Below are 25,685 nucleotides of genomic sequence, written 5' to 3' on the forward strand. Positions count from 1 at the left end.
CTTTTGGCTACAAAAATGACTACAACCCACTTTCGCGATCATAACAAAAATACCCTGTGCGACTTCGCTTTTTTTATTGCTGCGTAATGTAAATTCAGATCAATTTTGACATTCTAAAATATAACTTATTTTAAGTTTTTATTTACCTCAATTCACTCATACTTTTTTTGTTTTGCTCAATTTATAGCCAAGTCAATCCAAAGTGCAAAGATCTTGGCTTGTCGTTCTAAAACACATCGGCCACTTCGGTGCTTCACGGCGGTCCCTCCTCCTGGGATTTGCAAACAACATGCGCTATGCGCAGGTTGGCGTGTGTTTGTCGAGGTCGCGGTTGCAACTCCGCCGTGGGTGCCGTATCTGCTGTGCTGCCGCAAACGTGGCAGACTTCTAAGGTGCCGCAATGTCGATCAGTTGTCTGCTTTAAAACTGTTTCGTTATCTTCTGGCACGTCAACGTCGCAGCATTAAAGTCACTTTCTACGATGAGCGGCGTCCTGACGTCCAACGAACGAATCATGCGCCCGAGCGACGTTGAAAGTGGACTGATTAACTTGGCGGGCGCACCACCGTCTTGGGCTGAGAGCTTTACGTGGAGGATGGGTCAAAGGAAAAGTCTCTGGAGGGTGCGTACAATGTTTTATGGTGCATCATGTTCTTGTGACTGTTTTGACGCGTACTCCTTGTAGTTCGTCTTATACGCAGTACTTCCTGTCCGCGTGAAGTGTTTGCGACCATTTGGTCGTGACAATTTTTTTTTTATCTGAATGATAAGAGGCGGAATGCTTATGAAACGCTTAGTTTTGTACTACAGCATCCGAACTTGTAAGTAGAAAAAATAGTCCAACTGATCGGCGGTTGTGTACCGCTCCTGTTATGTAACTCATCCCACGTCATTATTGTAAAGGCTGTCGTGCCACGTGAAACAAATTTGACCGATTGATTGTCTAAGTAACGCTGCTCTGAGATACTGCAATAAACATGCCATGTCTTTCTTGCATTAACATCAAATATATCGTTTCTTTTAAATGAGTCTGTCGTTAGTGCCAAGAAAATTTTTATCTCACGCATGCAGTCACTGTGAAGTATCTGGCGGCGTTCAGTGAGATAACAGTAGCTGTTTTGTAGCCTTGTCTTCAGTGCTGCCTAAGCGCTGTGCGGTAACGATTGCGTTTTCTTTTGTGTGTGTGCGGTTTATGGTGTTCCTGAAACATAACTGTTTTCCGTGGAACGTGGACTTTAGTTTTTTTTTTTTTTAGTTGTGACGATCAGCACATGGTTGCTTTGTTCTGATTAAAACGAACACACTGCTAAAGAGCGACATTTGGACATTACCGCTGCTTGCTCCATTGATTGCTTTTGTGACTTGTTTACTCTGTTTCTTGTGAATTCAGTTTAATATTAAACAATGGAACCAGAAAGGAAGTTGTTCAGTTTTGCTACAAAAAAAAAAAAAAACATGTATCCTTAATTGTCTCGAATACACTATTAAAGGGGTCATGAACCACTTTTCCAAGTAATGATCTAATGGCCTCAGTATCTGAGTGTACTGCCTCCCGAATCGATTGCCGCAAAAATTTCTCGAATCCGTCAAGAATCAGCGGAGTTACGGGGGTTTGGCGCACGCTCCCAGAGCTTTCTCTCTTTTCTCGTGCCGACGAGCGCACTGGAAGCTAGACAGGGAGGGATGGCATGGGGGAAAGAAGTTACGCCAGCGCGCGTCATGAAACGCGATCGCTCTCCCGCTGTGATTCGCTTGCGCGAGTGCGGCTACCGTGTACTGAGGAGTGCGGCGCCGGCAAGTGGCGGCACCCCGCGGCAAGAAGCGCATCTGATCCGAACGCCGCTCTCGATTTACGTCGGCTATCGGCCAATAAGCATGCTATGTCTCTTGCGACGTACAGCGGACAGACGCCCCGCCCACCGACGAGAGTGAGAACCGGCCTCTGTTTGAAAAGAGGGTGCCTGGGGAAACGGCAACTTCGCGCTCCGCTTGTGGCCATTACGCGGCGCGCACGACTGTAATATTTGGCAGAGCAGTTCATAGCCGTGTCAGCTTTCCGCAGGATGTGTTTTTTCAATCAGCCCAAGGGGTGCTTCATGACCCCTTTAAAGACCTGCCTAAATATATTCAGAGAGAGCTCATGAGGTGGTCAAGGCTTGCATGGGTTTAATTACTGTAACCATGTTGTCATGTTAGCCTTCTGTCTGGCACAAATCTCATTTCTATGCTTTCAAATTAGCAAAATATTTCATACAGTCTTTGGAAGTTACTTTTACTTCGCTGATATGAGTGTACAGTAGGCTCCCTTCAAGGCAGATGTCAAGTCAGCTTGAAGTATTGGTTGATTTATCCCAAGTCCAGGTTCACTGAAGTGAGTATAATATAAAATCGTAAGAGCAGATAAACCCCCTAACCAGGAGTGAAATAAACACAAGTAAAGTGGCTCTTGCAAAGAAGCTTCTGTAAGTAAATCACCATCCCAGATATCATTTTTGAGACCATTGTTTGGTTGTGGTATGTCTGACTTTTTCTTTAATAATTATCCATTTATCATATTGTGGGGCATGTCTGATGTTTTTAGTATGCAGCTTAAAGCTTTCATGCTCCAGTAAAGCTATTAGTGGGCCTACATAAAGGTATGCTCATTACATTTCATTAAAGGGGCCCTCACCAGGCTCCATTTCAAATTTTCGTTACGCACTGGCACCATCTAAAGACCGCTTAACCATACTATTTTTCTTTTTCAAATTTTGTTATTGTAGGATTTAAAAGACATTAAGCTGTTTGTTACTATGCCATCAGGAAGCAACAGCCATTGTCAACAGAGAGACTCCCCATTTGCCTAAGGCAAATAGGACACAGCAACCGAAGCGGTTGTTCTATCCGGGGCTGCCGCTCTTGCTAGCATCCTGGTCAGCTCAATGGGTAGAGCGACTGCCCCAGAAAGGCATCGGTCCCGGGTTAAATCCCAGAACCAGGACGAACTTTTGCAACTAAAAAGCTTCCTTTCTGAGAAATCCGTATGAATTTCCTTGTGGCTTCGTACTACAAATGGGTGGTTGTCAATTTCTTTCTTAACCCATCTGCCACCGTGCGGGTTTTCCCAGAATTGATTTGCAATTGCGCTTCACGTGTTCTGATGTTATCATGTTCAGATATCATTTCTTCTAAGATATTGGAGTTTTAAGTGATGCAAAATTAAACTCCAAATTTAGGAGAATTGGAGATTTACAAAAAGTAAACTCCGAAAAACACCCTCCGAATTTCATGAAAAATAAACTCCAAAAGCACGGAGCCCTAAGTACAATGTCGTATTTCTAATGCGCAGCTCAATTTGGGCATGAAGGAAAGAAACAATAGCATAAAAGGAAATGACAGGCAACAGGGTGAGCGCTAATCAAACTAAAATATTTTATCCATGTTTCCTGGCTCCATTGTGCAGAGAGTGTTAACACTGTATACCAAGGAAACCAAAAATGTCTCTTTTGCGACTCCTCAAAATTGTCAGTACCCCTTTAAAGGAGGGCCTGGCGATCACTTGTAGATGCACACCCCCCTTTACACACATGCAAGGAGCACATGAACGTTGGAGGCCGTCCTTGAGCTAAAGGCATACTGTAAGCTCTAGGTGCATCTAATATGCTGGTACAGCAGACACAGGCATTTTTGTGCAAAGCTATAATACACCCCCACAGTAGTCCAATAGCTGTAGTGCTGCGCTGATGAGCTAAAAAGGTGGGGGGGGGGGGAGTGATTCTTAATGATAAAAAAACAGGAGGGGAAGAAAAAAGAGAGCCCCGCAACTGTCTCTCAGTGAAGGACACCTCAGCAGTAGCTCTCGGGGGGAGGGATTAAAAGAATGATGGGAAAGGATGGGGGGATCCGGTCAGTGAAGTTCAAGGATGGGGCCACGATTGGCGAGAGGCGGAGGACATCACGGAAAGGTGAACCTTAATCTTTGAGAGGTGGAGGACATCACAGAGAGGCGAACCTCGATCAGTGAGCAGTGCTCGGCATCACAGATGATACAACCGTTGCGTATGAAATCTACGGATCGAATCAATGAGCTCAAAGTCACGAGTTCTATCTTGGCTGCAGAGACCACATTCTGACGGCGGAATGCATAAATACTCGTGGGCCATGCATTGAGGTCATATTAAAGAACCTCAGGTTGAAAATTTAAACTATATCACAAGGCAGGGGAATGGATAGTCCTTATGAGAGTCAGAAGGAGCAAATGCAAGGATGCATGTACCATGTGCATAGATGTGCAATCGCACACATTTTAGCATAGGTCACACACTTGTGTGATCGTGCCAAATGCTTATGCCATTTTGCTGCAGCCCAAAACGGGAACAAACAGCTAACACATAGGGGTACTGAGAAAACTGCACAAGCTCACACAAATTTGGGAACGCTGAGTACAACATGTTCACTGACATTTGGGGCCAGTACATACGTTGCATGTTCTCTCTCGCAAGTTAACTTCACAAGATCCAAAGAAATTGGCTCACTGAATAGCATGCACTAACCACATACTCATTGTTAATAGTGTTTGTGTGGTTGCATTATGAACGGGCATCCTTCCTCAAGTTTGAAAGTATACTGTGAAGTTACCAGCAATTTAGGTGCGTACCTGTTTAATCATTGCATGCAGAAATCTATTTGTTTCTTAAAGGAGAGAGAGGGTGTGTACTGTGCACATGTGCATTTGTTCCCCAGGCCGTTGATCCATTTAATTGGTTTGCAGCCTGAAGCCTCTGGCAAATGTGGATTCATTATTGATAATAAGCTTCTGCAATCTAGGCCCTGGTTGATTCCTCAGTGTGCACATTTTATATTTTTTCAGTGCACTACTGACCTAGTTCATCGGAGTAGTTTGTGCATTTTGTCATGTGTGTGTGTTTTCTTATATGTTAACACATATCCTTTTATTCTTTTTGGTGATCCTGATGCATTACTTCAACATTTCAGCTGTTTCCATATTTACAAACGTCAGTCACATTTTATAATAGGTGTCCTTATTTACATTTGCCCTCCTGTTTGGACCCATTGTAGTTTGTTGTATTGAATAAACCAAAAATGATTAGCTGCCACAATGGCTCAGTGGTTACGATGCTCAACTGCTCACCCGAAAGACGCGAGTTCAATCTCATCCATAACGGTTGCATTTCAATGAAGGCAAAATGCTAGAGGCCCGTGTACTGTGAGATATCAGTGCTTGTTGAAGAATCCCAGGTGGTCCAGTTATCTGGAGTCCACTGTGGCATCTCTGATAGCCTGAGTTGCTATGACCAATAAATAAAAAATAAATCAGTGTAGTTCCTCTCGGTCACACATGGTGTAAGTTGCTGATATAGGCCTTCTACACTCAAGTTTGCGCAGCGCCGTCTGCACCCCAGCGGAGAGAGGGGGAATCTCTGGTAGCTCGGACGGGTTGCGCGCGTGGCAAGCGGGGTTCTCCACGCTTTTCTCTCACGTTTTTCTGGCTATGGCTGTTGCCCCTTCGTCGTCTTGGAAAGCAGGCATGCATTTCTGCTGTAGTGTGAACTGTCACAAAGGTTTAAAAATACCGAAGAGCCAAAAACTGCCCGTCAAGTTCTACCGTTTCCAATGGAAGCAGTGTGAGGAGCAGAGGCGTCAAGAGTGGATTATGGCAGTTCGCCGAACTAAGCGATGCTTTCACGGTCTTGTTTCCTCGAAGTAATTTTAGTTGGACATGGTATTACCAACTATTAACAGGGAGAAACGCAATGGCCGTGCTCATTTGATGGGGAAGTGTGTTTGTGAAGCGAAGCTACAATAATTAGACAGATGCTGTACATGTCGAGATTGCGCGCTGGCTTTCCGAGTAAACCATTTTTGACACCAGCGGAGCATGTTAGATTAATACACCAGAGTTAAATACCGTACTGTGAGTACTACAAGCGTTTTATTCAGCTGATGGCGGTACATTTCCCGTCGCGGATCAATGTAAACAGAATTAAGCTACCTGTTTGCACTGAGCGTGCAACACGCCGGGATTGCTTAGCAGGCTGAGGTGTTTCGCTGCTAAGATCGAGGTCGTGGGTTCGATTCCCGGCAGCTGCATTTTGATGGGAGAGAAATGCGGTAACACCAACGTACTTAGATTTAGGTGCACGTTAAAAAACCCCAGGTGGCCTAAATTAATCCAAGGTTGCCCACCATGGCGACCTCAGTAGTTGTGGTTTATGGTATTGTGGTAATGATATTGTGGTTTTGTCTAGTAAAATATTATAGCCTTACATGCGCGTGAGTCGCGGGTGATATACAGCTGCTGCTTTGGAAACGAGCTGAAAAAATAACCAAGGTGGCAATAAAATTTTCAATGGCTTCGCGAAATCGGACGCGGTTATCATCGGGGACAAATCTCGGCGTAATCATAAAGATGCGTGATCTCAGTGGGTATTGCATATGATGATGCTGACCAAGCGAACTGTCGAAACAACCAAAGCGACATTCGAATCAGCGAACACGGTGCGTGATCAGGCATTGATATTATCCGAAATGAAACACGCCGCTGCAGGAAACATGCATGGTCGAAGTGGGCATGAAAAATTTTTTTGCTCAGGTCATTACGCTGTCAATGGGAGCTGTAAAATAATTCAAGGTACCATTGAACTTACGATCTGACATTGTTATCATCCGATGCAAACCTTGGCAAAAGTGAAACTCTCATGAAAATGAACACTGAGCATTGCATTGCTGCCAGCGACTCAACAGAGCAAACATAAATTTATGCTCTTCACACTGAGCTCACAATAAGTTTAAAGCCGCACGACAAACTTGGCATCCAAGCAACCGAAAGTCGAGCGCTATACAAACGCGCGCGAAAGCGTGGTGGTTGTTTGCTGAAAGCTCCGAGCAGACAGGACTGCTGCAATGAATGTGCGTTTTGCCGGTGACGTAATTACAGAGCCTGCACAGTCCCATCGACACGCATGTAGCGGTCGCCCAAACAGCATCGTCCTTGACGACCTGCTCGGTCCCGCTAAAGTGGCCGATCAACCGCTCTCCACTGGTGAGATTCGCACCGTGAAAATGTTTTACCCATCTCAGATTCTTTTTAAACTTTCAGAGCAAGCAACATGTGAGGCTGCACGTGCACAGCGAGCAGGCCACAGCGTGTGCAGGGCGTGTGAACGTGCGGAGAAAACGCAGTCAAAAGGCAGGAGCGGAGAGACAAGCGACCGGTTTTCGCCAGAAAGACGGCGAAACGCGTGTACCGCAGTGCTCTCTGGCCGAGATTGGGAGGCCTATAAAGAAAAAATCCATGCTTTATTTGGTCACTTTAAAATAAAAGCAGTTTTTTTTTTTCAGCTCTGATTAGTAGCCTTATCTTAAATCTAAGACTAGCATTAAAGATTTTTGACTCTGCACTTTTGTAGCTATTGAGAAGTCTTATATGGAAGCTGATAGTTGTTATACATGGTAGATTATGCCATACAGATGTATGATTGAATGTTATGTTTACAAACGCATGCTTACAGGGGGTAAGCACTAACTATGTACTGCTCAGTGTTTCCATTACAGGCATGTTACAATGTTAGTCATTGATATTTTCTTTTTCTGGGGAACCATATGACAAACAACAACTTTTACCTATCAGTTGCAGTTTGAAAGATGCTTGTTTTGCATGTACGATGATGTGAGCCAGGTGCTATGCCTAAATTTTACACATTGTGGTACTGGAATGATGTGCAGCTATGGAAGCAGCTGTCAAGACTCCAACGATCACTGCTGCTGGTGCTTGCTGTGGCAGCTCTGCTACTTGTGGCATCACGCATGGGCCAGGCTCCTGTACCACCAGCTCCTGTTGCAGAGACCGGCCGACCCCCTGAGGAGGCAACACCTCCGCAGATCTTACCCTCGACCCCTCAGCCCCCGGAGGACATAAAGGTCACCCTTGGGCACAGCTTCCTTGGGGCAACACCAGAAACAGCCTCCTCGCGTCTCTTCCAGCAGAGCGTGGTAGATGGCTGACATTCTTGCATCAAGTGTTCTCTGACATGCTCCAGGTTCTTGCAATGAACAGTCAAAGCCAAGAGCACCTAAATGCAGTTCGTCACAAATAAGCATTAAGCAGTGCTGTTACTGGGAGTGTGTCAAAATCCACATGTGAAAGCCTTAAGAAGCGATGAGGTACACATGTCCATGGCTTTGTCTGTTTGGAGAACCTGGAATGGCTTGGACACTGTGCAAGTGAAAACATCTGTTTTTTGGGTAGGGAGGGAGGTGGGGGTGAGATGAGTTACACAGGAAGATTTTTAGTGCTACACCTCAAATAACTCTAAATAGCAGATTTAGCTAAACCTCAAATACTTCCTAGCAAGCATGTGAGGATCATTTTCTGAAATATTTTATTTCAGTATTAAACTTTGAAATGTTCCTAATATGCAAAACTTTTTTTTTTTCATTTCCAAGAACATTTAATGACAGAGTCAAAGGCATTGTCCATTGGTTGTTTCAACCTTTAAGTTTGTTTCAATGAGCACATACAGTATAATCTTTTCGTAACAGCATCCAGTATGAATAAAATGCTTGTAGTTATTCTTAAACTGCTCCATGGCACTGATGTTAAGCTCTTTAGTAATTTTTTAAATTTAAATTTGCATAAAGATTCAGCAACATATTGGTTGATACTAATTGATAATGTATAGCTAACAGCTTTTTAGTGTAGAATCTACATAAAACACACAGAGGCATTTAATGCACAGGTGCTAACTTTTTACTAACATTTAATGCCAGATTATCTACATATATCCCTTTCAGGTGCAAACTATGGCGGACTGTCTGTAAATGCGTCAAATTTACACAACTTTATTCCAAGGCACCCAATATTCTATTGCAACAGAGAAGGTGGTAATATGTTGATTTATGCATTTTTTAGTAGTTAATCTTAATTTGAGCTTAACTAAAGATCTACTTGTTCTGGAGTCAGTCGTGTGCCATTTTTTGCATAAAAACGATCCAATCTCGGGCTCAAAATACCCGTGAAATTTGTTATCAACCATATTCATTTCGAGCAAACAAAAATTATACTTCTGACATAGCTCCTGGAAAGCAGCACATTGATAGGCTCATCAAACTTGGTAGTGCCTTCAGCAAAGTGATCTGCAGCAAAATTACGGTAAATGAAGTCACATTGATTATATACAGGAGGTTCAGTTTATCCAAAGTGCACTGTATGTTGGTCTTCCCTGGCCACTAGTCAACACTACTAGCAAAAACAAGTTGCATACATAAAGGTGGACGGAGCGCCTGAAGGGAATATATACTGTAAACAAGACAGAACACATTTCATCGAGTGATCATACAAAACATGTGCATTATGAAGTACTGTTTACAAGCTGCCTTGAAGAAGGCGCATTTGCCAAAGAAATGCGTTTTCTTGATGGCAGCTGCCAAACAGTACTTTATAAAATAGGTTGCGGAATATTGCGTATGCATGGGTGTAACAAGGGAAAACTAATGGAGGCACAGAAAAACACAACCAGAACAGGTGGGCGCAAACTATCAACTGTAAATCTTTCATGAAGCGCCACCACGGGCTGCCCCACGAAAGAAGGAAACAGAATAAGGGAAGGGCTGAAAGTGTGAACATAAAATGTTCACACTTTCACTTTATGTTCACACTTTCACCCCTTCCCTTGTTCTGTTTCCTTCTTTCGTGGGGCAGCCCCTGGTGGTGCCTCATGAAAGATTTACAGTTGATAGTTTGCGCCCACCTGTTCTGGTTGTGTTTTTCTGTGCCTCCGTTAGTGTCCCCCCGTTACGCCCATGCAGCGCAATATTGCACAGCCTATGTTAAACTTGTGCCAACTAGCCCAAAGGAGTGCTTTCTTGACGTAATTAATAACTAGGGCTCCGTGTTTTTGGAGTTTATTTTTCTTGAAATTTGGAGGGTGTTTTTCGGAGTTTATTTTTTGGGAGCGAATTTGGCATTTATCGGAGTTTATTTCACGTAAATCTCCAATTCTCCAAAATTCGGTGTTTAATTTTGCATTATAAGTTGTTGTAATTTTAATTATTAATTTTATTTGCAATGAAAGTGCGTTGCATTGTTGCTGGTAATACTGTTTTTCCACCCTTTCATTTTTTCTCACTTCCTGTTCATTTACCTGTTAATAAGACTGTTGATGTGCACTGCTGTAAACTCGCCAGTGTACTTTGGGGGGGGGGGGGGGGGGGGGGAGGGAGGGGAGGGAGGGAGGGAGGGAGGGAGGGAGGGAGGGAGGGAGGAGGAGGAGGCAGGAACGAGTCAAGCTGCTTCTCAGCTTTTTCTCCCAGCCTTCCCTCATCTTCCTGATGAAAAATAGAGGACCTATTATTATTATTATTATTATTAGTAGTAGTCCGAATTCTTAGATGAAATGCTATCTGAAAACGAAAACGTGCGAACACACTAAGTGTATTTTAGATGTCTGGAAGGTTTAAACGTGCAAACACATATCCTTGCAAGCACAAATACTTGCATGCAGTACGCCTATGTTTGTTCGTATTACAACCTTAAAGCTTGTTGTAATAGACGCAAGCAGATTTTGCGAGGTTGCTGCCGCTGATGGAGGTGCGTTCCTTTCGATTGATGATTCTCAGCTTTGAAAATGCCTTTGGAACGTTGAAAATGCCCTTTTAACATTGGACTTATCGGATGAATCCGAATTGCCAAAAATTTTACCGGCGAGTGTTTATTGGATTTTTTTTATTTATCCGAGAACACAGAGCCCTATTTATAACACACACGTGTTGTAGGATCAAGTAATTAGTTGTGTTCTTTCTTGTTTACTCTATATACTAGTGCATCTGGTACTAGACAATAGTTGTAAGTTGGCTCCTCTGCACTCCATGTTTGTGTGTCTTCTTCATAGATTCTGCACTAAAAAGCTGCTAGCATACTAATCAGAAAGACTGCAAGTCACTTAGAGTGATTCTTGAAAGGAGTATCCTAGAACTATTGTGTTAGCTTGTGGCATTTGTTTACAAGTTAGGCTTCAGTAGCATACTTTTCATGGCGGAGCTCCTATTGGCACAAATGCACTTATCTCCAGTTGGCAGACATCCATTGTTGATTTTCTACGTTTGTTTGGACTGTCTAGATGTCATCTTCGCTATTGCACTTGTCTACATGTTGCCATACTTGTTTTTTTTTATTTTGTTCATGTGCATTTCTTGCAAAACCCCAGTGTGAACCAGTGCCAGTTCTCATAACTTCTAGCTCTGCCACATGCTGTGTTGTGTAGCCTGCAGTGGTGCCCATATCTGTGTATCACTAGTATTCACCACTTTGTGATACACTGGAAACATTTTGTTTCTTTATCATATTCATAAGGAGAATGCACTATAGCTAAAGGGGACAGAAAGGTGACCATGCAATTATCAACGAGCCACGCACTTGCCAACATTTATGTTGTCTTGAAGTGAACTGTTTCTTTTGAGGAAATTTAGGTATATTTGAATACCACATTCTTGACAGTGTGAACGTGGAAATGCTGAAATGCATATCACAGGTGCAGAAGTAGCATATGCATTGTCCTTATAGCTTGTGGAATGCAATAATGCTGCTCATAGAATAGACATTACCCTAGAACACTCTTTTGGAAACCTTAGCTCATGTGACTTGTGTGATACATGTAACATGCATAAAAGAACGGGAATGGATAGCATGTGGCACTTGTATGAATGGATGCCATTTCTTCTGCAAACCTGCAGGGTCTACGTGAGCGCCGGGAGGCTGTGGTGAATGCATTTCGCCACGCTTGGAAAGGCTATAAAGCGTATGCCTGGGGCCAGGACCACCTGCGACCTCTTTCACGCACAGGGCACACCTGGTTTGGCCTGGGTCTCACGATTATTGATGGCATGGACACCATGTACCTCATGGGCCTTCACGAAGGTTTGCCCCCTGCTTTATTTTGTTATGGATAGCAGGGTGATTCCACAAGAGATCGAACATGTACGTCCGGTCGATATTTTTGTTTTGTCTGGGTTTTTTATATGCTGTGTGGGCACATTCAAAGTGCACATAACCGAAAATTTAATTTCCAAAAAATGCTCCGAGCGCGATAAAAAAAAAGTATTCGAAGGGCGCGAGTGTCCTGTTTTTGCTCACTGCAATATTTTCGGATTTCACGGCCGAATTTAATGCGAACTATAAAGGTTGGGTCTAAAATATTTTCTGCTGGTTTTAATATGCATTACTGTAAATTACATATATATGCCATTCTCAAAAGGGAAAAGAAATGGGAAAAAAGGCAAATACGGCCCAAATCAAAAAAGTTTTCTTAGTATGATGCGCCTTGGTGCCTTTCCTATTTCATACAGAAACTTCAAAACAGCATCAAATATAGAAAAGAGCTTTTGGAACATTTCTGCGGAAGATCGTTTTCCTATGGGCAGTGCAAAAGAAGAAAAAAAATAGTTAAAGAAGCAAGTTTTTTCAACAAAGCTCATTTAAAAAAATAATAAAAAAGTGCGGTCAAAATTCTGACAAAACATTTTTATCGAAGAGCGTTTATATCAGTGAAAATACGGTTTCGATATCATATGTCCTCATTTGCGTTGTTCACACGATATAACTAGCCAAATGGCCCTTGCTGTGTGTGCTCACTTCAGTGTGATTGATGTTGCTATCGGCTTGCATTGTGCGTAAATCTACAGTTTTAGTTGTTTTGCTGCAGCAAAACTTTGCTCTGGTGGCTTGTCGTCAACCAAAATGTATTCTCAGATTTTATTTGTTTCTAGCGTGTGTGAAAGAGAGTACCAAATTGTACCGAGGGTAGTCCTTTGTGCCATTTGGCTTCAGAGCTGTATTTTAGTGCAAAATTGTACCAATAGGGGATATTCAAAATGTACTGCGCCATCTGTTGAAAAGCCTGTAAGCTCGATCCGCCATGTTTTGTTGGCCGCAAAAACGAAACCAGCCGCATATCACAGCCTTTCAGGTGCGAACTGCTGGTTTTTTTTATCTTCATTCTGCGATGACATCCCAATGCTTCGTGCGCTGCTCAAACAATGAGGGAGCCATGACACTGCCGGGAAAAAAGTAACACTAATTTTAATCGAATGTATCGGTTACCTAAATGATGAAAAAGAAAGTACCAACACAAACTTGTTTCGTCAACGAGATTGGCACTGTGCTTAATGACCGGCGTGCGCAAAAGCGCTCTTCAACCTCAGTTTGTTTCTCCGTGCAATTTAGTTTCTCGCCTGCAACATAAGCTAGACTTGCAGAACAATATGATAAATACATTTTAAAACAGACAGCCAACGTTGCACACACACGAAAGACTATCATTGATCAACATTAGCTTGTCGGTGTTGCAGATCGACGAGAGCGATGATTTACATATATAAACATGTGTGAGCAGTGCTATTGACGCTGCTGTTCACTTCCATGCAAAATCAGTGCCGCCACACAAGACTCGATCGGCGCAGAGGCCCCAACAAGCATCTCTATGCAAGCTTCTCTAGGCAGGGGGCGCCGAACTACATAGACTGCATGCTGCGTCTGCTTTATACCCCCTGATCCCTCCCCTTTTATTATTTTTTTCTTTTGCTTTCTTCAGTCAGCATGCACTGCGACATGTTGGAACTAAGAGTTATGGAGCCCATACAGTAGATGGAGCTGTTTGTTTGGTAGATCATCGCACTCATCTTCCACTGATCGCAGGCCCTCATATGTTGTTCGCAATAACACACAGTATTGCAACGCCGCCTTGGGATGCGAAAGCAAAGAGCGCGCAAGATTTAAAAAAAAAAGGAAATGTCAAGGAATGCACACGTATAGCATTCAAGAAAACCAGAATCCACGCGGTAGATTACGACCACAATCATTCTAAACAACCGTTCTGCAGTAAAAGAGCATTACGTATTCGGGCCGCTCTGTTTGTATACAGTTGACACGCGCAATTAGTATTTTAGTTTGGTTTGTGGTGCATTGTTCACGCACATGTCCATGCCTTGTTTCATTCGAAAAACCGGTATCTGTATACACTCTTCGCCATTGCGAAGGGTGTATACTTGGCTTGTGTGAATAGTAAATTTTAGGTTTGAAGCGAATTCGAAGTGAATAGGAATTTGGTCGAATAATTTCAAATCGAATTCGAATAATATATATCACATATTAGAAAGAGAAAGCATATTTGTCATGACGCAACTAACCTGCACAATATTTTTTTTAATTGAAACAAGGCATGTGCAAATGTCATTCTTTTTGGTTCAAAGGAAGTGGAAGCAACTTTGAATAGTAGCAGGATTTTACTTTCAGTAGGATGCTAGTGATAATATTTAAAATATGTGAAGTTTTAAAATTTACTCTACTTAGAGCACATAAGTCGGTATAACAAGTGTTTTAACTTAAAAAATGATGAATCGTGGTTTATGTTAATTTAACCTTTAAGTGGGCCTTCGCGGCAGTGCAGATTTTTCCTGGAGAGGTGTATTAGCGATATAGCACCCCTCCACTGCAGTGAAACCACCTTTACAGGGGGTTTACATGCGGACTAATACAGTAGAAGCTCGTTATAACGAAGCGGGATATAACGAACTAATGGATATAACGAAGCAATCGTAATTCCCCTTGAAATTCCCATAGACGCCCATGTATTTAAAACCTCGTTTTAACGAAGCTACAATTTCGTCGCAATGGATATAACGAACCTTTTTTTTCCCCCACCGAGCATTTACCGATCATTTTGGTACCCGGCAAGTCAATGTCTTATAGCGCGCGACGCTTTACGTCGCATGCGGTAATTCAAAACTCGCGCCACGCGCTACCGAGGAGCCGCCTGCCAACACGCGCGAGGGTGCGCGTCTGCCTGCCTCCCCTTTCCACCGAAACTCGTGGACTCACCCGCGCACGTCACCCGGCCTTCCCTCTCCCGTGGAACTCGTGGACCCGCCCGCTCTCCTGCTGCGCGCGTGGACCACGCATAGAGTTTCCTAAAATTAACTAGAGGGGACTCTGGCGCTGCGATCGTTCAGCTACCATGGGAATGATGGGTAGTACACAAATTTGCCTAGTCTTCGTGCTTGCGGCTTCAAACGTACTTGTGGCTTTGTTTATTGCTGTGGTTTGGCGTTTGTTTCGGATAAAAGAATAGACCGTTGTGAACTTCGTGACCAGATTTGATTTGGTGAGCCTAAAAAAGTTAAAGTGGTGAAGTGGAACTGCTGACTTTTGCTGAACTTCGTTTTGCGACAAAGCGGATGCAGCCGACGCGGAGCCAAACGGAGCCGAAAGAACGAAGTTTAGACAAATTTGTGTACTACCCATCATTCCCATGCTGGCTGAAGCGTCATGCGTTGCAGCTCCCATAGACACTAGCGCCAGAGTTCCCTCTAGTAAGTATTGTAGGAAACTCTATGGGACCACGTGGACGACGACGCGGCGACCGCGGCACCGCGGCGACCGCGGGCCTTGTAGTTGCTTGTCGTTCGCTGCGTGTGCATGAGAACAGCGTCTTTCTCGGTTCCCGCCGCTAGACAGGAGATGGACGACGGCAACGGCAAACGAAAGCGCAAAACGATTACAATCGAGCAGAAGGCGGCTATGTTGAAAGCCGTTGAGTCCGGCGTCAAGAAGAAAAAAGTGGCCCAAGATTTCGGCGTAGCGTTCAACAGAGAAGCAGCCACCGGTGCTGTTGCACGATCGCCAACTGCTTCCGGCATGCCTCGTTTGGCGTCAAAAGCGGCGGTGACAGCGAAGATATCGGTGCTGCCGCCAATGAGGGTGCCGCGGGTGACCAAGACTTGGCGTCGTGGGACGCTCTCGTTGACGCCGGAGTTGTGTCCGACTGCGACACCTTCTGCACGTACGTCAGTGCCGATGCTGACGCGGTGACAACCGAAGAGCTCACAGAGGCTGAAATTGTGCGCGCGGTGACAGGGGTGGTGAATGACGACAGTGACGAATGTGTCGACGACAGCCCGGAGTTTGCGAACCCGATGTTCGGCGCTCACGATGACGGCGAGGACGGACTCGATATAGCGGCAGCGGCCGAAAAAGGCATCATCCGTCTGAGGAAGACACGGCAGAAGTCTGTTAAGGACTTTTTTTCTGCTATGTGAGCCGCCAGCTGGTGTGCCGAGTTTGGCGTGAATAAAGTAGCAGTTCTTTGCTGTTCTTTCTTTTTTTTTGCTAGTTTTTCTCCGTGCGACGGCCGTTTTTCGTTTGCGTGGCGGGCTGCTGTGGGATTTGGTGGTCAGTACATCCTCTCTTGCGTGCTAATTGTCGGTAGAAATGGATATTGGCTATAACGAACTAATGGTTATAACGAAGTAATTACGACTCCCCCTTCAACTTCGTTATAACGAGGTTTTACTGTATGCACCTATTCGTTCATTTCGAATACTTTGAAATTTTCAGTAATTTAAATTCGAATTGAAGCGAATTCGAATGCTGTAATATTCGTTCAAATATTCAAAGTGCTCGAATATTCACACAAGCCTAGTGTATACAGATACCTGTTACTAAAGAAATGAGTTGAGGAAAGCAGCACAGCGTTGCACAGGTCGCGCAGAAACAGTGTGGTTTCGATATCTGACGGGTGTTTATAATCGCAGTGGGAAATACAATGGAGATGTATTGCAGTGCATGTTTATCTTAAGTTTGACAGTCACATCTCCTCTGCAATGAACAATTTTCTTGAATGTCTACCTCAGATCGGAAGCCATGCCACTAGAGAACAGCAGTTTGGCTTTGCGAAGCGGTGGGCCTTTTGCAGCTGTTGTCCTGATGAGTTTTTAAGCAAGCAGAACTCGGATATTATGTTCTTGTTGATTTCTGGCAGCAAAGTGAAGTCCACTAACCATTAGGCGCTGGATGTCGAAAGAAACGGTTGCATTTTCTTGGTCCAATAGCTCCGCCAACGACTGCTGCTCAGCCTCTCCATGGCTTCCCCGTATGGAGCCGCTAGCAGACGATTCCGCGACTGCGCCCAACAAAAAATTGCGGATGCGCCCAGTGTTGCTAGAGCACCAAGCATTATAAATATCCCCTATTCTGCACCAAACAAGCAGGAAAGCTGCCTCACTTGTAAAACAGACCAAAACCTAAATGGTGAGATCATCATCATGGAGGTGATCTAAGAGGTCAGGGGATCGAATCCCGGCCATGGCGGCTGCATTTTCGATGGAGGTGAAAATGCTTGCGGCTCGTGTACTTGGATTTAGGTGCACATTAACCCTTTGAGGGTCGAATTTTTTCGCGAAATGCACTACAAAAATGTATTTTTTTCATTGCTGAATTAAATTCGTCAGACGATTCTATTTAAGAAAAAAAATTTTCTAAAATTTTTTTTGCGTGATTGTGAAGTGACAAAAAGGTCATTTTTCTTGTTACATACACATGGTTCATTTGTGAGTAACATCAAGCAAAATCCTAAAAAAGACACTTATACGATTTTTTATAAATAGGAATTATGTGTTGTATTAAACGTAGCTCACAGACATACACAAAAATACACTTGGGAAATAGTCCACATCGGAAGAATCGCCGCTCGACTCACTAGCAGCAGAGCAACTGGCGCACACTTCTATAGCGTAAGTGAACTGCGTGAGTGAGTGCACGCAAGTGAACTGTATGACTGTGCACCCATTCGGAAAGCAAAGCAAATGAAAAAGCTATAATAATCCTTCGTCTTATCGCCAACGAGACGGAGTTAGTTCGGAGTCTCCAAAACGGGAAGTGCAACCATGGCGGCATGGTTTGTGTAATTTAGGGCCGCACGGAAACAGATTTAACCACGCCCTGGGGAGCAATAAACAAGAGAGTAACAAGTGTTCACCCTTTGAGAGATTAGAAACCAGACAGCCATCAGCTTTGCGGGCACGAGAAGCGATAACGGCCTGCAGGACGAAACCGAAACCAGCCGCACCGCGCATGTGTGCTTTGGAAAGAAAAAAAGAAACAACGAAGAGACAACGATGCATAAAAAAATTCCATGTATTCCCGAAGTGTGGCCGCACATGTCAAGCAAGAGAAATGATCAAAAAAGGCACGCTAAACCAGCTGAACTGCGCACGCACACTCGAATGAGCAAGCGAAATCCGGTGCGCCGCTTTGGAAAGAAAAAAAAGACACCGGAGAGGCATCGGTGCATGGAAAAACGTTCCCCGTATTCCCGAAGTGTGGCAGCACGTGCCAAGCAAGAAAAATGATTTAAAAAGGCATGCGTTTTAAACATACAGGCAATGTCGTACATGTGCGGCAAAAACCCTTTGGTGCCTGTTAGGGGATGCCGTACATGTACGACGTAAACCCTCAAAGGGTTAAAAAGAACCCCAGGTGGTCAAAATTTTCAGAGCCCTCCACTGCGGTGTGCCGCATAATCATTTTATGGTTTTGGGACATTAAAACCCCGACAATTATTATTAAGTTCATTGCCATCTGTCCTCCATTTGATGTTCTTGTCCTTTTGATACATTTCTCTTGGGCTAAAGTAGCAATGTTCTGCGACTTTGCAATCTTGTTTGTGCCATTTTTTTTGTGTAGTTCTGTATGCCTCGTGATACTGTAATGGGAAACCCACTCAAGGAGGTCGCTGAATCAATTAAAAAGGTTGCTTAAGATGTTTAGTCACTCATAGTTTAGTATGAAGGAAAGGAGATGACTTCTAAGGGCAAGTTTTTTTCTTTGTTAGACGCAATATTAATGAGAACTAACAGACACAAATGCCAAGGAATGTGTAGGGGATGCTATTTGTAGTAATTAGGATATAAATGTGAAGAAAGTAAAGCGGACGAAAAGATAACTTGCTGCCGGCAGGGACCGAACCTGTGACCTTCGAGTAACGTGTCCGATGCTCTGCCACTGAGCTACGGCAGCAGTCATCCTCCCATCCACTTTATGGAGTACATATATATACCCTATAAAGTGGATGGGAAGATGACCGCCGCCGTAGCTCAGTGGTAGAGCATCAGACGCGTTATTCGAAGGTCGCAGGTTTGGTCCCTGCCGGTGGCAAGTTATCTTTTCCTCCACTTTACTTTCTTCGCATTTATATCCTAATTACCACAAATAGCATCCCCTACACTTTCCTTGGCATTATTGTCTGTTAGTTCTCATTAATAGTTTAGTATAGTTATCGATAATACCACTTCAGAGTTATTGTTTAGCATAGTTGTAGATGGTGCCACTTTTGAGATACCTTGTAGTATGCATACTTAACTGGTACTTAACGGCTAATAATTTTCGGTCATTGGGTACCTTCCTTGCAATCCTGCGGAATCACAAGAGCAGTTCCTGTGGTTGTAACTCGTGTAGCTAAAGCATGACCCAACACAGTTATGCTGGAGAGACTGGGCATTATGACAGACATTTTGACAAATCACTGTTCTGCTATCTTATTGGTTTGTTTGTTTTGCTCTTGAAGCGCAGCAAACGTACAAACGCCTGTTGCAAGTTGAAATCATAGAAATGCCTGTATACTGCAATATGTGCTCTGGGAAAGGCATTCTATTAAAAAAATGGAGTAAGACTAGGCTAGTAATTTTTTATCTGGAGCGCTGCGATGATACTCATAAAGCAACCTCTGTTACATTTATTGACTACTATATGGTGCGTAGATGTATGCCTGACGCTTTACCATGTGTGCTTGCTGCTGCACCAAATCAGCTTTTTGTCTGCACCAACATCAGCACTGAAAGGACAGATGGCTGTTCAGCACCGATTGACTGGTAGTTATCGGTTGCAGCTATCTCTAGGGCCCTTGACTCTTTAAAATCTGAGATCAAGAGCTGCAAATGGTAGATTATATGTAAAAATCGCCTTCTTAAGTTGCCTGCTGTGAAGCTTTTTCATATTCTGCAATGTTAACGTCCCGCACAATTTGAAGTATGGCTAGCAGATAACCATTGGTCATTTGTAAGAGTAATTTTATGATAGTGCTGAACATTTGTAAAATGTACTGAATACTAAGTTGTGCTCTTTTTAAAGGTTTGGTCGTTCCATTTATTGCACAGAGCTTGCTGCTGCCCGGGAGTGGGTGGCACACAATCTGCAACTGGCACAGCACAAAGATGTGAACCTGTTCGAGACTACTATTCGTGTCCTGGGTGGACTGCTGAGTATGCACACCCTTACTGAGGAGCAGCTGTACCTTGACAAGGCGGTGAGGCATCTTGTTGTCTAGAATTTACTTTACTTTGCCTATAATTTGTGATTTTTATTTACATATACCTTGCTTACATTCTCTTCCATTCTTGTCCTGTTCTTTTTTCTTCATTGCCTCCTTTTCTTAGTGCTCCACATAGAGGCTGTATTCTGAAATAAATAAATGATTCCTAGTTAGAAACTTTGGCATGCTTCCTTAGTACTTAGTAACTGCAACATTTTGTTTGCGAATTAACTGATCCCAATGTGAATTCAGTTGTACTACCATGTTTGTGCATCTTCATTGCACCCCTAATTAAAGGGTTAGGGGAAGGCAGTGTAATGCAGAAAAGCAAGCATAATTTCTGTGCATTTCATCCCATCGCAGTACGGCCGTTTCAAAGTGTTAGTGCCATTAAAATCAGCCCTGGACTTTCCGCACTCATTCACTCGTATCAAAGAATTGCTCAAGCCTACTTGTTTCATAACTTATTGGTTTAGGCACTCCTTGAAGGCTAACTATGGAATGGAATGTCACTTTGGCTAAATTTGTTATTAGTGAGTAGCATAAACCCCTGAGGCAATCTTGGCAAAGTTGCAAGGCTGCTACTAATTGTGTAGTTTTCTTGTTGGCAGCCTGCATTAGACATAAAACTTTAGTATTTAATGTGCAATTCTTCTGGAGATACGCTGCTTTTGAAATTAATTTAGTAGTTTCAAGACATAAGGTGCCATCTCGTGACAGACTTTAAGGAAATATTACTGGCTTGTTGTATGCAAAATTCTGGGTATGCAAGTTATTTTCCAGACCTCTTTAAACTTCTTGCATGTCAGAAGAGAATAAATCGAGTGGTAAAGTTCTAAGTGTGTGGCGAAACAATGGTCATGGTATAAAAAGTTTGACGCTGTATTCGGATAACAGTCTCTAACCAAACTCATTATGTTCATTTCTAGTTAGGCTTTGCTGAGGCTCTTAAAAATGTGCAGAATGTATAATGTTCGGTCTCAACTTGCCATTCACATTGAAAGTTCAGTACTAGAGGTTTGCACGGGCTCCGGGTAGCCCGAAAGCCCGACCCGGCCCGCGGGCCGGGCTCGGACGGGCCGACGTATTTTCGCTTCGGGCCCGGGCCGGGCTCGGGCTACTTGGAGTTTTATCGGGCCGGGCTCGGGCCCGGCGCAAAGCCCGACTCAAGCCCGAAATATAGAGAATGAGCGGGAATTGTTTTCGAGCACGCATACAGCGCCTTTTCCGCGACCGCCCTTTACCGCTTTTCCTTTCCATTCACAACTTTAAACAAAAGGGGAGCAGGTAAAGCACTGCCTCTGTTGCACTCCGACAGACAGAGAAGTAACACCACCTGAGCTAGTGCCGGTGCCACGCGACTGTTCGCATTAGATTTGAGGCCAAATCTTATATGAGTGAAAATGCGCGCGACAGCGACGAGTGACCCGACGTAGATCGCCTTCGTGCAAGCTTGCATGGGCATACCCCATACACGTGACGGCTTTGGCGAGCGAACTCCATTGTTGCTGGCATGAGGCCGTGTACTTGTAATTTGTAATCTGTGTAATAGAGACCGTTCGTCGTGTGTCGTTCGGTCATATTTGATATGCTCAATAAAATGCCAAATTACCGGAAAACGATGTTCTGTTTTCGCGGCGAACCTTCAAAAAGCCGGGCCGGGCCGGGCCCGGGATTGTGTTTTCGTACGTCGGGCCGGGCCGGGCGGGCTCGCAGCCCTTTGCCGTCGGGCTCGGGCGGGCCTTCGACAAAGTCAGCGGGCCCGGGCCGGACTCGGGCTCAGAAATGCGGCCCGTGCACAGCTCTATTCAGTACTTCCTTGGCCCAGGCCCAGAAAAATGTTAAGCACATCGGTACATGTTTCTGCTCATTTTTGTTGTAGCAGCTTATACTATAGCAGCTTAATTTCTGTTGCTGGCCATCACGTCATAAGTTTATTACCTGAACTTCCTAGCCAAAACTGTGGGCAGGCTGTAGAAATTCGTATGTTCTGAGGATATGGCTCATGTTACAGAATATTGGTCTGCCTGAATTGACTGTGTCATACCTCCCAAAGCCAAAGCCTGCAGGCTTTTGTACGACAAAAATACAATTTAGGAGCAGAGCAGACACGTTGGCCTACTCTTCATAGTTAGCATGAGTATTATCAGGATTGTTCAGAGTTCATTCTAGCTTTGACTTATATATTTCAGATAAATCCAAGTCACACGAACAAAGTAAGAAGATAGACTGTTTCTGAGACACGATGTTAGCAGACATTTGTTAGGCTAGTCTTGTATGTGTTCATGTGTTCCAAGTTTGCAGCTACAGGTGGCATGTATACAGAGTAGGGCTGTGTGAATATGTATTCATATTCGTATTGGAATATTTCGAATGCGAATTGAATAGTAGCTCTGGGAATACGGTAATACCTCATTAACTCGAAGTAGTAAAAACTGGAAAAAATTTCTAGATAAGCAAAGTTGTGGAAGTTGCAGTTAAAAGTAGAGTTCTATCTAAAAACTTTTCCACTAGTTACTGGCTTCTTGAAGGAGCATCTAAACTAGCTTTTCGTAAAGGTTTAAAAAAAAAAAAAGACACACCAGAGCTATCAACCACCTGTGTTTTGCGGCACTGTTCTTTTATTTAATGCTGAAAGACCGAGAAAGGCCGGTATGCATCGTAGTAACACCTGGACCTAGCAAGGCGTCCTTGAGTTGCTTCACACATCGCATGTACTGATTGTCCCTGCCGCTGCATTCAACTTAATTTCGCCAGAAACAAGGCATGTTTCTTGTTTACCCTACCCCACCAGAGAAGTGTCATCCTAGTACCTAGAAGTGTCATCCCCTACCCCGACCAGTGAGTTGGGTTAGGGGATGACACTTCTAGATCCACGCAACTGCAGTTAAACGGCGCCACATTGGCCTGTTATCTTGAATCCCCAAGGCCATCGCTGTCGACATGGGACCCATGGAGATGTCGAACATTGAGATCAGGTGCCATGAGAAGGCTGAGCACGTAAAGGCCCCCAAACACAGCCAAGTCTTTCACCTCATATTAGAAAAATCTAGTAGTAGATGGATGAACACTCATTATACAGTTCGTATTTATATATTTGAGTATGCATACACTCCTGCTTTCTATGTTATGTCTTTGAGTCCTTAATCTATGCCATTCTCCTCCTCCTCCCTAACACACATTGTGGTTTACGTTAAGCCACATAAGCTACATATGTGCCACAGGTTATTGCTTGAATTTCAAACCTCAGGCATAAATTGCTGATATTTCATGCAGCTGGAACTTGGGCGCCGTCTGCTACCTGGGTTCCGGTCGGCATCAGGGGTGCCTTACTCTGATGTGAACCTTGCCTCCGGAGTGGCACATGCTCCTGTCTGGGCTCCGGACAGCAGTGTCTCAGAGGTAGCCACGCTGCAGCTCGAGTTTCGTACTCTGAGTCGTGCCTCAGGGGACTCACAGTTTGAAGTAAGTGGCACTTTCTTATTACTACATACTGCAGACAACTTGCGGCTCAGGGGTAGAAGTGTCGCTAAAATTGCACCAGTGTGCTTTACTTTGCCATCCTGCCCTGAATAGATATACTCGCTCAGCCTACACCTATGTGGTTCAAATGGGATCATATAATAATTGTTCTAATAATGCCTAATTCTAGGAAATATTGATCATTTGAACTCGAATCTGCATATAGCTTGTACAGTAAACTCCCATTAAGGGGGGACGTGGGTCCTAAAAAGTTTTGCTTTATTTTTGAGTCAATATGAATCAAACTTCACTGTCTTGACCAGTTTTTTATGCTGATTTCAAATCTGTAATTAGTTTTTTTAATAGCTGCACTAGTTCAAAAGATCTCGAGGTTCGAAAAAATAATTAGTGCCTGCCTCTTACGGGGCTTTTAGGCAATTTCAACCTACTAAAACCAATATGTAAGTGCATGGGCCCAATGCCCAGATCATACAAAAACGGTACCACTGATGACAAAGTTGCATATTTGTGGCCACTAAGATCTTTGGTCGCCGATGCGATTGGTTCAAGAGCTTTGACTAGTCCAGCCACAGCTTTCCACTCCTGTGGTGCCAGGTTGGGCACAGTTGTCTCAGAGGTGGCCAGCTCCAAACAGATGGCTTCCTTCAGCTGCACAAGACGCGAGAGCATGTCGTGCTCACTATTCCACCTTGTTTCCACGTCTTGAATAAGTTCCAGAACTGAGAGCTCCATTTGTCGCTGGCAGTCCTTCAGTCTTGCCGCAGCTTGGGCGCTGTGTTTGTACAGTAAAAGCTCGTTAATTCGACTCTCGTTAATTCGGAAAATCAGTTAATTCGGACACGTCATCTGGTCCCTGTAAATATACGCATCACTCTATGAGACTGGGCGCTCGTTATTTCGGACAGATTTGACCGCAAATCGGATAATTCGGCGACTTTCGGGCCGCTGGCGAGGCTCGAAAACGAAAAAAGAACAATTCGGAACAAAAGTGAAGCTCAAACGCAGCATCGCCATGGACATCAATTATCGACTTGGCTTGGATTGAGATCGAGGAACGTTTCAGTACGGCTCCTTTAGCTTGATCGTTGCTGGTGCTTTTGTGCTGCCTTCTCGTGCGACCGTACTCTCCGCCGTTGGCAACGCCGGCGAAGAGGCCCAAGTACGAGGCCAAGGACTTCACCACCAAAGTAGAAATTTTGCGTGCTCTGAATAACGGGCTCTCCCGACAAGAAGTGATGAAGAGTGATGAAAGGGGATCCTTCAATCGGCGGCAAGAAGCAAGGAACGAGTAACCGTACTTTTATCCCCCAACGTGACGGGAACAGAGCGCTTGCCGCTTCTCGTTATCGGAGAGGTTCAAAAGCCACGCTGCTTTAAGAACATCAACAATCTTCCCGTGGATTACCATGCCAACTGAAAAGCGTGGATGACGGGTGAAACTTTTGCGGTACTGCAGACATCATGCGAGCTGCTGAGCACCTTGAAGGGCTCAGAAAAATTGTGTCCGCGCGAATTTCTGCTCGAAAACAGACAAGCATCCGCGATTACTTTGTTAAGTAAAGGTATGTTGAAAAACTCGTGCATTTATTGTGTTTATTTCGACCATTCGATAATTCGGACATTCGGTTGATTCGGACATTTTTTCCGGTCCCTAGAAATCCGAATTGACGAGCTTTTACTGTAATGGCCAACAATTGCGCGACACTTCTTGAGAATGGCAGGCACTCCTGCTGTTTCTTCCTTGGCATCTTTTATAGCTAGTTGCAGTGTATGGCCCATACACTGCATTGGGACGCAAGAAATACCCCTAAGGGGCCGCGCGAAAGTTTCGTGCATTGTCCGTCACCACATAGACTGGCACTTTCTGCAGTGGCAGCTCCCAGTTATCCATCATTGCTGGCAGGTGGTCCAGGATGTTGCAAGTAGAGTGGCTCTCGGTCACGCTCCGGCTTTCCAACGCAAAGCTTCTCATCTCGAAGTTGGAGGTTAAATAGTGGCAGGTGAGGCTGATATAACTCTGATTAGACCTCGACGTCCACATGTCACTTGTCAACGAGATCGACT

At 44.2% G+C, this 25,685-nt stretch overlaps 1 protein-coding gene across 1 annotated transcript; it reads left to right on the top strand.

Moving 5' to 3' along the window:
• The first annotated feature begins 226 nt into the window (after positions 1-226).
• Positions 227-24,344, top strand: LOC119380999 (endoplasmic reticulum mannosyl-oligosaccharide 1,2-alpha-mannosidase). The gene is made up of 6 exons (XM_037649014.2): positions 227-622; positions 7,726-7,992; positions 11,731-11,914; positions 19,984-20,132; positions 23,415-23,603; positions 24,216-24,344. Exons 1-6 carry the CDS (start codon positions 482-484, stop codon positions 24,342-24,344), a joined length of 1,059 nt encoding a protein of 352 aa, XP_037504942.2. The 5' UTR covers positions 227-481.
• The last annotated feature ends 1,341 nt before the right edge of the window (positions 24,345-25,685 follow it).

Source organism: Rhipicephalus sanguineus, chromosome 1 (assembly GCF_013339695.2).
Source record: "Rhipicephalus sanguineus isolate Rsan-2018 chromosome 1, BIME_Rsan_1.4, whole genome shotgun sequence".
Taxonomy (NCBI): Eukaryota; Metazoa; Arthropoda; class Arachnida; order Ixodida; family Ixodidae; genus Rhipicephalus; species Rhipicephalus sanguineus.

Coding starts and splice junctions, on each gene's coding strand:
- LOC119380999 (XM_037649014.2), top strand. CDS start 482: ATGAGCGGCGTCCTGACGTCCAACGAACGAATCATGCGCCCGAGCGAC. Junction 623..7,725: donor AAAGGAAAAGTCTCTGGAGG/GTGCGTACAATG, acceptor AATGATGTGCAG/CTATGGAAGCAGCTGTCAAG. Junction 11,915..19,983: donor CCTCATGGGCCTTCACGAAG/GTTTGCCCCCTG, acceptor TTTATTGCACAG/AGCTTGCTGCTGCCCGGGAG.